Source organism: Strongylocentrotus purpuratus, unplaced genomic scaffold (assembly GCF_000002235.5).
Source record: "Strongylocentrotus purpuratus isolate Spur 01 unplaced genomic scaffold, Spur_5.0 spur5_scaffold_18, whole genome shotgun sequence".
In the NCBI taxonomy this organism is placed as follows: Eukaryota; Metazoa; Echinodermata; class Echinoidea; order Camarodonta; family Strongylocentrotidae; genus Strongylocentrotus; species Strongylocentrotus purpuratus.
This window is the reverse complement of record NW_022145603.1, coordinates 32,654,747-32,666,079: the sequence shown is the minus strand read 5'-3', so window position 1 is coordinate 32,666,079 and position 11,333 is coordinate 32,654,747. Positions and strand designations below refer to the sequence as shown.

The 11,333-nt window shown below is 34.2% G+C and overlaps 1 protein-coding gene across 1 annotated transcript; it reads right to left on the bottom strand.

Moving 5' to 3' along the window:
* Nucleotides 1-6,720: 6,720 nt before the first annotated feature.
* LOC115925281 (ankyrin repeat domain-containing protein 50-like) lies at nucleotides 6,721-10,746 on the bottom strand. Its single transcript, XM_030988947.1, has 3 exons — nucleotides 9,525-10,746; nucleotides 7,432-7,515; nucleotides 6,721-6,986 (listed from the first exon to the last, which is right to left on the bottom strand). The coding sequence occupies exons 1-3, from the start codon at nucleotides 10,744-10,746 to the stop codon at nucleotides 6,721-6,723; spliced, it is 1,572 nt and encodes a 523-aa protein (XP_030844807.1).
* Between the last annotated feature and the right edge of the window lie 587 nt (nucleotides 10,747-11,333).

The following is an 11,333-nucleotide window of genomic DNA, read 5'->3' as shown; positions in this document are numbered from 1 at the left end:
TCCATTTGAGCCAGATTTTGGAGTAAAAAAGCCCTGCAAATGTTAAAATCACATGCAAGTAATACCTTACTAGAATGAAAACTCTAAAACCCAATGAGTGATAGTTCTCATACGCTTCTCTAATTAATGATGGAATTCATTGTAATGAATAAAGATTTCTGCATTTTTCAAAAATGGAACACTTTCAGAAGAGCAAGACATCCTATCAGGATATAACTTCCCCTCTCGAATGGTCATATGCACACGGTTAATTAGGGCATTTCTATCTTTATAACTAGTCCATTTGTATGAAAGCGAAACAAAATAAGAAAAATAGAATGGCGAAAGTTAGAATCAATCAGCTTAATAATAGGAGAGTTATGAATGTTTAAAAGATGAGATCGGTGTAGCTATGCGATTCTCAAATAGGCAATGTTGTCAGTGGATTAACAATACTCCCGTTAGTCGTGTACAAAATTATCATTAATTTCTCTTTTGTTCTAATTGTCGTTTCCCATGGGTCTCTACTCAAGATATAGGCCTCTTATAGATCGTATATTATGATAGGTCCTCTTAAAGGGAAAAGACCATCCCGAGTCATACATTTTGAGAGATGAATTTAAATTTCAGTAATTTTGTTTTTGGAATAAATGAGAAAATTGTCTGGCACTGCATAACAGAGACATTACCAATTCAAAAAATGTTAAGCTCAGATACGTATACTGATTACAACTTTCCAAAAGTCAAATCTTTTGTTAGTTTTTGTCCGATTTTTATTCCAATTTTTACTTGTCTGCTTCCCTGATTTTTCTGCTTTCTATGAAGGTTCTTTACTATGAAGGTTGGATTTCTATTCATGGACAATACACTAAGGACGCTCTCTTGCGCTTAGAACTCATTTAATGACGACACTAAATATGTCAGATTGACGTGAAAATTATAAACCTTGTGACCCCCACCGTGAGATCAAATTTGCTTTCTCTTTGTAAATTGCCTAAATGTGGGATTTTTCAGCTCCGCTGAAGCTCCGCTGAATACCCGGTGTAATCAATTCTGGCACTACTATCTATTGATGGAAGAGATGAAAAAAATCAAATGAAACAAAGTCAATTGCCTTGCTTGTAGTCTGAACTTTAACCTAGGAGAGCTTTTGTGGCCGAATTGAAAAGCATGTAAAGAAAAATATTTTCATCGTTATGCATGAACACTAGATAGTTGGATTTTTTTTCCTTATAATTTATTGTTAATGCGTGTTTTTCATTACCTATGTTTAATTATTGTATAAACCATGTATATTTTATCTTTGTATATATGTTTTGAATTCATGTTATTATTGTACATGTTTTTATGTGAATACAAGGCTCTCTGGGAGAGCAGGCTCAGAAATGAACTTGAACGAGACCACCCTGTTAAAATAAAACTATAATAAAAAATAAAATAAAAAAAGACATCAGTGACGTATCCAGGGGCCGGGGTGCTTTTATGTGAACTATTTATCACAGCATTCCATAGCACGCTTTACTGAGCACCATTGTATTGAACATTGCATGTACAAATCCATTTGAGCCAGATTTTGGAGTAAAAAAGCCCTGCAAATGTTAAAATCACATGCAAGTAATACCTTACTAGAATGAAAACTCTAAAACCCAATGAGTGATAGTTCTCATACGCTTCTCTAATTAATGATGGAATTCATTGTAATGAATAAAGATTTCTGCATTTTTCAAAAATGGAACACTTTCAGAAGAGCAAGACATCCTATCAGGATATAACTTCCCCTCTCGAATGGTCATATGCACACGGTTAATTAGGGCATTTCTATCTTTATAACTAGTCCATTTGTATGAAAGCGAAACAAAATAAGAAAAATAGAATGGCGAAAGTTAGAATCAATCAGCTTAATAATAGGAGAGTTATGAATGTTTAAAAGATGAGATCGGTGTAGCTATGCGATTCTCAAATAGGCAATGTTGTCAGTGGATTAACAATACTCCCGTTAGTCGTGTACAAAATTATCATTAATTTCTCTTTTGTTCTAATTGTCGTTTCCCATGGGTCTCTACTCAAGATATAGGCCTCTTATAGATCGTATATTATGATAGGTCCTCTTAAAGGGAAAAGACCATCCCGAGTCATACATTTTGAGAGATGAATTTAAATTTCAGTAATTTTGTTTTTGGAATAAATGAGAAAATTGTCTGGCACTGCATAACAGAGACATTACCAATTCAAAAAATGTTAAGCTCAGATACGTATACTGATTACAACTTTCCAAAAGTCAAATCTTTTGTTAGTTTTTGTCCGATTTTATTCCAATTTTTACTTGTCTGCTTCCCTGATTTTTCTGCTTTCTATGAAGGTTCTTTACTATGAAGGTTGGATTTCTATTCATGGACAGTAAAATAAGGACGCCCTCTTGCGCTTAAATTACTTTAATACAAGTGTTGGATTGACATGAAAATTATAAACCTTGTAAATTGCCTAAATGTGGGATTTTACCGCTCCGCTGAAGTTATGCCTGGTGTAAGCAATTCAGGCACTACTTGCTATTGATGAAAGAGAAGAAAAAAATAGAATGAAATAATTCCAATCGTCTGGCTTGTAGTCTGAACTTTAACCTAGGATTGCTTTCGTGGACGAGTTGAAAAGCAGGTAGAGAAAAATCTCTTCATCGATATGCATGAACACTAGAAAGACGTTTGTGACGTATCCAGGGGCCGGGGAGCTTTCCATCCATAACACGCTGCACTGAGTACCATTATATTGAAAAATGCATGTAAACCTTCCTTTGAGCCATATTTGGGAGGGAAAAATAAAAAATGTCTGATTACATGCAAGCATGACTTGATTAAACAACAATTTCAAGCCCAATAAAGATATTAATGAGGTCATTAATTGTTATGGATAGAGGTTTTTGCATTTTTCAGAAATGAAACTTTATCAGAAGAGCAAGGCATGGAGTCAGGTGAAATTTCAGCAATAACCAAAGTAAGGAGGACCGTATATTGTGATAAAGGAGAAAGGTATAGGTCCAATAGGCACATGTAGGCACAACATGAATGATCGGAATATGTTTGTTCTTCTTTCAGTTTGGTACTCTTTTCAGTAACAGAACGGACACATTTGTATTGCTCTAACGTTAGTAATTGATTTTGGGGAAAACTAAGGGTTAATGCCCCTGTCATCCTTGAAATGGGTATTGCTTAATTAAAGAGACAGTTCAGTTCTTTATAAGACCGCCAATGCCTTAAAAGTGCATAATTATTGGTCATATTTCTTAATGACATTTCTAGTGCCCTTTTACGACCCAAAATTGCTTTAAATGTAATGTTGGGAAGCACTATATATACAGTTATATACATGTATATTTATATATTATATATTAAGATATACATGTGTAATTTTAAAGGATAATTATTGTGATTGAACTGACGCCATTTGAGAACAGTATATGTAGTAATCCACTCACAACTGAATAATTTTACAATGCTTTTTATAAATTGATCTATTTTTGAACCGTGACTTCCATGAAATTATGTAAATGATTATGTAGGCTTTAGGATATTTGTTACGGAAACTATCTCACTGCTCTCGTAACTACATGTAAACACTCAGTCTCTCTTAATGTTTGCTCTCAGTCTACTTTTGTGCATGGCTCTATTATCCCTCGAACATCAACCACACAAGACCATGGGTAATTAGAACTGATAAAAGAAGAGATGAGTCGATGAATTTCAGTTCCACACATTAACTTTTATTTTTGAAAGAAAGGCAGCTTAATCTTTGAAGTTGATAATGTTACAGTTAATCATGCTCTTTGGAACTTGCCTTAAATTTGACATTCAAAGAAAATCAAAGCAAATATAAATCAGGAACCTTACATATGACAATCGTATACGTTCTCGGTCAAATGCGTATAGGTAATACAAAGTTAACAAAAATAAGAAAGATTCCTCTAAGGTATTGATACATTTAGCAATGTTTTGATTATTTTACATCAGACACAAATCATACGTTATTATTTTGTATTAAACTCACACCATTTTACAACAGTAAATTTATACATTGTTCACAAGAGAATAATTTTAAAATGCTTTTCTTTAAAAAAAAAATTATAATTTAGTTTCACAGCATAATTATGTTGCTTCCGTGATCTATTTGACCATGTTTTGTTTAGGGATACATTAATTACGATGTATATCATTGTAAATTGGATATGAATAAGAATGTACACCTAGTATAGGAAAAGAACTACCCCATCATGATTATGTTAGCACTAGACTGATAATGTAGAAAGATACAGATATTTGTTTTAATTATTAATACATGTAATGTCAACACTTGAAGAAAAACATAGAAATAAGCTTAAAACACTCTGAAATAACAATTCTGAGTAAGTGTTTCCACCCTTTCCACTTTGATGTTCAATTAGGTATATTGCTCATTGCTTATCGGACATGTCGGATATGCACAGAAAGAAAATTATGAAGTTTAAACCCATCACCTGTTTTTTAATATAAATGGTTAAATAGAAGAAAAAAACAAGGATTACAAAAACTTGTATGACTGTCTACAATTTAAACGATTGAAAGAAATATACCAAAACAAATTAAACCACGTTTAAAGGCAAAATTCATTTTTATAAGTTTGATAAAAAGTGACTTATTTTCTGTTACAACCCTGTTAGAATAGAGGAAATTTACAATAATTTACAAATAAGGCACTGTATTCAAAGAAACTGTTCGGACAACCGTAGTTTTAACCGCCTTCTTAAAAGAATACAATGTCCTTAGGTTACTTTTTGCAATGTCCATGTCGGTGTTTCTGATAGATTTGAGAGCCAATATTAAACTTTGCTGGAATATAATATAAAGTTATCGTAATAATGTCTCCTTTCATTGGTAGGCTAATCATCGAAATTCGTTCGTGGATGACAGAGCACTGGTCAGTATAAAAAGCATATGAAAATCGACATTGCCCAAGTTTGTGATAATAATGTTCACGAGTTACTTTCATTATTATTCAACTAGGAAGAAGACCGTTGAAGTAAATCTTGGGTTTAGCATCCATTTCATTCAGAGTCAAAATGGACGTGCTATTGTTCAGCTGTCTATGTGATTGTATTGATCAAGATGTCAAAATAAGAAAAAGATGAAGGGCTGCAACTTGTGCATAACCGACTAAATATATAATTATCTTGTGATTGTATCAACTTTTAATACGATAGCAATATCAACCCAAGGCAATTTCAATAGCCTTGTGCGTCACCTATTGGAATGTACGAACATGACGTATTAAGTAAGCTGAACATGATTTCCATGGGACATACAATAGGGTATTGGAATTTCCTTTGAATTGAAATTTCTAAAGAAATTTGCGATCGTGTCATTTATAGAATTGAATCTGTTTTTCCTTGTCGTGAAATAACGCTGTAATTCCTTATATATAGAAATTCTGATTACATATGAAACTATGAATTATGGATGCAGAATATACCATTCACTTCTTGTCATAAAATGAATCCGTAAATATAAAGGCCTATATAAACAATATACAATGTAAATAATTGAAGTGAAAACGTAAAGAAAGAACAACAAAGAAATAACCTTTCAAAATAATAATAATCTTTAAAAATATTATAATAACCTTTAAAACTAAATAATAATCTGACTGAAACTGACATATTTTCTTTCTACAACATTTAAACAAATAGTATACATGGTCTATGTACAATTCAATCACAGGATAAGACATTTACAATACTACACACTAAAAAATAATGGTACAAATTTGCACCCTATAGGGTGCAGATCACTGCTACAATTGCAGCCACCTATAGGGTGCAATTTTGCAGACTTGCACCCTTAGAGGTGCAAAAGAGCACCCTTAGGGGTGCAAACCGCTGCTTCAATAGCAGCCATGTATTGCAGACTTGCACCCTATAGGTGGCTGCTATTGTAGCAGCGATCTGCACCCCAAATGTACCCCTATTTCTTAGTGTGTATGTTAGTAAGGCACTGTATTGATCATTTGCTTTCACAGGCAAATAAACTTTGATTTCCAAATATGTCTACATGTAAACGTTATTAGGTAGGCCCATATTGACAGTTGAATATCTGCCAAAATGCTCAATAGGCGTGTTTATGCAATGTAGATAATAAAAATAGAAGCACACTTAGAATACTCCTTTAAAACACACCACTCTCAAACGAATATAGTCTATGAACCAGAAGATTTGTTTAAAATATTTTATGAACGATACTAAATTTGATTAAAATGATTCTGTACAGGTTAGGAAGGTATGAACATTAATCCAAAAATTTCAAATCCATATAAACAGCTGTTTTTAATGAGATATGTATTTATAACAATGGCAATCGATAATGTTCATGAGGTAATGTGTGAATACTAAATAAAACAAGATCACAAATACTTTTTAAAAATTAACCTAAACAAAGAAAAATCTGCATTCAATAACATAATGCAGAACAATTGAATATTACATTACAAAATATATTTCCAGATATTACAAAATTACTTTCAAACACATGAAGAAAACACACATTGCAATTATATATATATTTTTTAATAAACAGTATCTGTGAACGCAGGAGACCTTCGATTTAAGACTGTTTCAATCACCATCACCTCTAGATTCATGCGACCATTAAAATGACGATTACGCAATCCGAACATGATTTTGTGTAGGTTCTTCATTAGATTAATGGAATCGAATTATAATTAAAACCTTTTGTACTTGAATTTTAATATTATTCCGTATTTCTCCAGTAACTTATACACGTCCTTCGTGTCTTCCAGGGTCTTTCCTAATTTCCATTTGCTGAGTAGTTGCTTGTAGGTTACAGAGTAATCAAACTTGTTCAAGTCTAAGAGGTTCTTACAATGCTCCAGATCAAAGCCAATGGCTTCACAAAACAGGTCGAAATGATTAATACCGAGTTCTTCTGACAAGGTATTGATATGTTCATTCAGCTCCTTCTCTGCATCTACAATGAAATAACGGTAACTTAGTAAATCTCATGTTAACCAGAGGCCGTAGTAGCCAAATAAATGTAAATGCGTTGAAATCAAATGCAATTAATGTCTACAAGGATTATAGCAGATGTTTGTCTCATAATAGTTCCCTCCCACATACAGTAATATGGAAGGGATCCACTTCAGCTTGTCGCAACTATCTCTCTCAATACGCTATGGCGATTACTATTGTGCACCGATCCTATCGGTTATGCCTACATTTGGGGGGGGGGATGAGATTATTTTATTACCTTTTTACTTAGCGTACAATTCATTTCAAACCTAGACTTTACTGCAGGAATGATACATTAAAAGTTTTATCAAAATTTATACTCTACTTTCAGATATCTAGTTCATAATTTCGTGTTTTTAGACTACTTTTTAATCTATAACTTAGGCGTATTACAGATGTTGTACCTTCCTGATTAACAATGTCATCAGTAACGACGTTGAAATTCATTGATGCCTTCGCAGTGGAGTCATCTGTAACTCTTGCAGAACCTATGTACACAGAAAAATAGGCGTAGATTACCATTTGGTCCAATTTTCATATAGTCTAACATCATTTCGTTAAACAACATATTTTCAAACAACCTTTTCGTCCAAAAATCATTCATTTTGTCTCAGCGTCATGCGCTTTAACCAACAAAAACAACCATTATCACGTTTTTTCTTCTTTTCCCTCTCTCTAATGGTATTGTATGTGGCGCGTGTGCTAGTATGACGAAACATTTTTGACAATAATAACAATACAAATTTGGTTAACAAAAAACATCAAACATTTAAGACTAATCGGTCATTTAGACAAAGGCCTAAAATTAATGGACAAAACTGGCAAATATACCAATCAGCAATTATACAAAATTAAATTTATGGCTGAATGATGACCAACCGATGATTAGACCATATGATTTTTTTTTAACGAAATGGGACTATACGGAATTAAAATAGACCAAAAAAAAATCAAAGACAAACGGGAATATAATACTTGGACCAACACTTGATATGAGAAGAAAATGCAATTGGACCAAATGATTATGAATCAAATTTCATTGGACCAAAAGGCGGAAAATGTATATATTTGACGTTCTATCAATTTGTTACGGACAAGTGGCTTTTGACCCGGCCCGTAAATTGACTAGCATGATGACTGGCCGAAACGTTGATTGACCACGTATAGCGGGTATACCGGGTTTACCCATGTAAACTGGATGTAAACTAAATGAAGTTAGGGAACTGGGTATCGGACCAAGTGGCATTGGACCAAATGGCGATAAACAATTTATTTTAATAAAAATTCGTTCAGTTATAATTAACAAGTATTTAGTAGGATTAATGCTCTTTAGACATATTTATACATCACTGCCTGAAAATCTGCAAGTGCTATTTACTTTTAACAAAAACACTCGTCATAGAGAGAAATTTCATATATTCAAATGTACAAAAAACTTTGTGTTCTTTTCTTTTAAACATACTGCACCTCTTGTCAGGAATGCACTCCCTCAGGAAATATGTCAAACTAGAAATTTTAATGGATTTAAAAGGAAACTCAAATCTTATTTATTAGCGAGTACGTAACCCCTGTATACTATTTTATGTGATAGAAGAGAATTTCATTTTTTTTGTTTTGTTCCTTCTTCACTTATATATATATATATATATATATATATATGTGTTCCGTTTTGTATTGTTTTGTTATAGTCCAGTAAATTATTTATGTACATAGTTATCCATTGCAAAAATATTTTAATTCAAACCTTTGGCAGAGCCTCGACAAGTTCAAATTTATTTGAACTTTTGCAGTGACCCAAATTCCATTTGATTCTTTTACCTTTAAATGTACTGATCAGTGACATTCTGATGTTTGTATAACTTGTATTTCTTTATTTTTTACACTTGTATTATCTTTTATATACATATATGTTTTTTTATTGAATGGAATGAATAAATCTTGAATCTTGAATCATATAGGATAAGGAAAATTTGCTGAATATGGTTCTACACATTCGGGTAAGGAAGGCGGGGTAAAAAGTTCATCCTGTAAAAGAGAAGAAACTATTTACATGGTATTAGTCTATGCAGGGAGGTGAAAGAAATGAGTGGAAACTCTTTATTCAAACACATTCGTGAGTGCTAATAATGAGATTTGTAACATGGCCACTTGGCTCTGAAGTTCCATACTCCGAACCGCGCTCCTACTGTCGCGAATTTCGGAGGCCAGGCACCAGTTTCATATTTATTACAAAATATTAAATTACGGGCAAAGTTTCGATGTAAATGTAAACTTTATATGGGGATTGTAATGGGAATAGTCCATCAAACAATTTTTCAAAGTACTCCGCCCTTCCTATAATTTGTGTGCCAGAGTTGGTAAAAGAAAAATTAGATCCTGACAAAAACTCAATATTTTGATAATGCGCTATTTTGTGAGAGTTTAAATGTCCGAAAGTTCTGTCCTTATACAAAATTGTTACATAAAATAGTGATTACTGTTAAAAAGTGAATAATACCTTCAGGAGATGCTCCTTTCCTCTGTGCTTGTACACTCCTTAGAAACTGAACTACATCAAGATGACCATTGCCTGATGCAACAAAAAGTGGTGTCTGACCAGCTTTAGTGCTCCTCTCAAACTGTGCTCCTTGACTAACAAGGTACCGAACTACACCGAGATGACCATGACATGATGCAGTATGAAGTGGTGTTACACCATCTTTATCGATTCGATCAATCTGTGCTCCTTGACCAACGAGATATTGAACTACGTCAAGACGACCTTCATGTGATGCACCGAAAATGGGCGTCTTACCACTAACATTAGGTTTATCAACAAGTGCTTTGTGACCTATGAGATACTTAACTACATGAAGATGACCATTGGCTGATGCAACAAGAAGTGGTGTGTCACAAGCATTATTGCCCCCCTCAACATGTGCTCCTTGATCAACGAGGTGCTGAACTACGTCACGATGACCTTGAGATGATGCCAAGTAAAGAGGTGACATATTATTATTATTAAGCTTATCAATCTTTGCTTTTTGGCCAACGAGATACTGAACTACATCAATAGAACCATAGTATGATGCAAGATGAAGTGATGTCATACCATTATTATTACCCCTCTCAACCTGTGATCCTTGACTAACAAGGTACTGAACTACATCAAGTTTACCATTCTGTGATGAAGCATGGAGTGGTGTATCACCATCCTTATCGCCCCTGTTAAGCTGTGCTCCTTGACCAACGAGATACTCAACTACGTCAAGACGACCGTCATATGATGCCCAGTAAAGAGGTGTATGACCATCTTTATTGCCCCTCTCTACCTGTGCTCCTTGACCAACAAGGTACTCAACTAAGTTAAGATGACCTTTACTTGATGCAATGATAAGTGCCGTCATACCATCGTTTTTAGGCTTATCAATTTGTGCTCCTTTACCAATGAGATACTCAATTACATCAAGATGACCTAACAGTGATGCCCCATGAAGTGGTGTCAAACCAGTACTAGTGCCCTTATCAACCTGTGCTCCTTGATCAACGAGATACTGAACTACATCCAGTTTACCATTGCTTGATGCAATAAAAAGTGGTGTCCCACCACTATTATCACATGTTTCAATTTTTGCTCCTCTACGGATGTTAAACTTAACTAACTCAAGATGACCATTTCCAGCTGCCATGTGTAGCGCTTTATCGACATCAGCAGGTTTACTTGCTGCTCTTTCAGCCATGCTTTGATATGTCTGTGGATCCAATTTTGAAGCGAATCTTATGGATATTTATTCGTTGTAGGCAACTAATATCTCGTGTTTGTCAAAATCACCTTTGCGTTCTGTAAATCGTTCTTGGAAGAGACTAAATACGTCAATGAAGTTATCTGCTCTACAGCTTGAGACGTATATCTTTCTCTTGTACCCTGCGGCTCCAAACTATTCGAAGCCTACTAATCTTCTTCTTCTTCTTCTGTTGAAGTACAGGCCACCATGTGTTGGAAACTACGGCAAAGGAATGATCTACATTTGCCACACTCCACCCAGGTGATGTAAATGGGTACCTGGTAGGAATTTATTCCTTGACATGCTAGAGCGCCGTATGGCAGCCGTGCTAAAGCCAGGGTAATAATCAGGAGCGCCAGGAGGGTCAATTCTGACTGAAATGAGCGCTATACACGAACCCACTATTATTATTATTTATAATTGTAATTTGATAAAGTAATATTTGCGAGCAGAATTCCAATTTTATAACTATATAATCCGCCTTGGATAGCCCTGGCCCCGTCAGTTCAAGTTTGATATCTCCACTATTTTCGTCTGATATC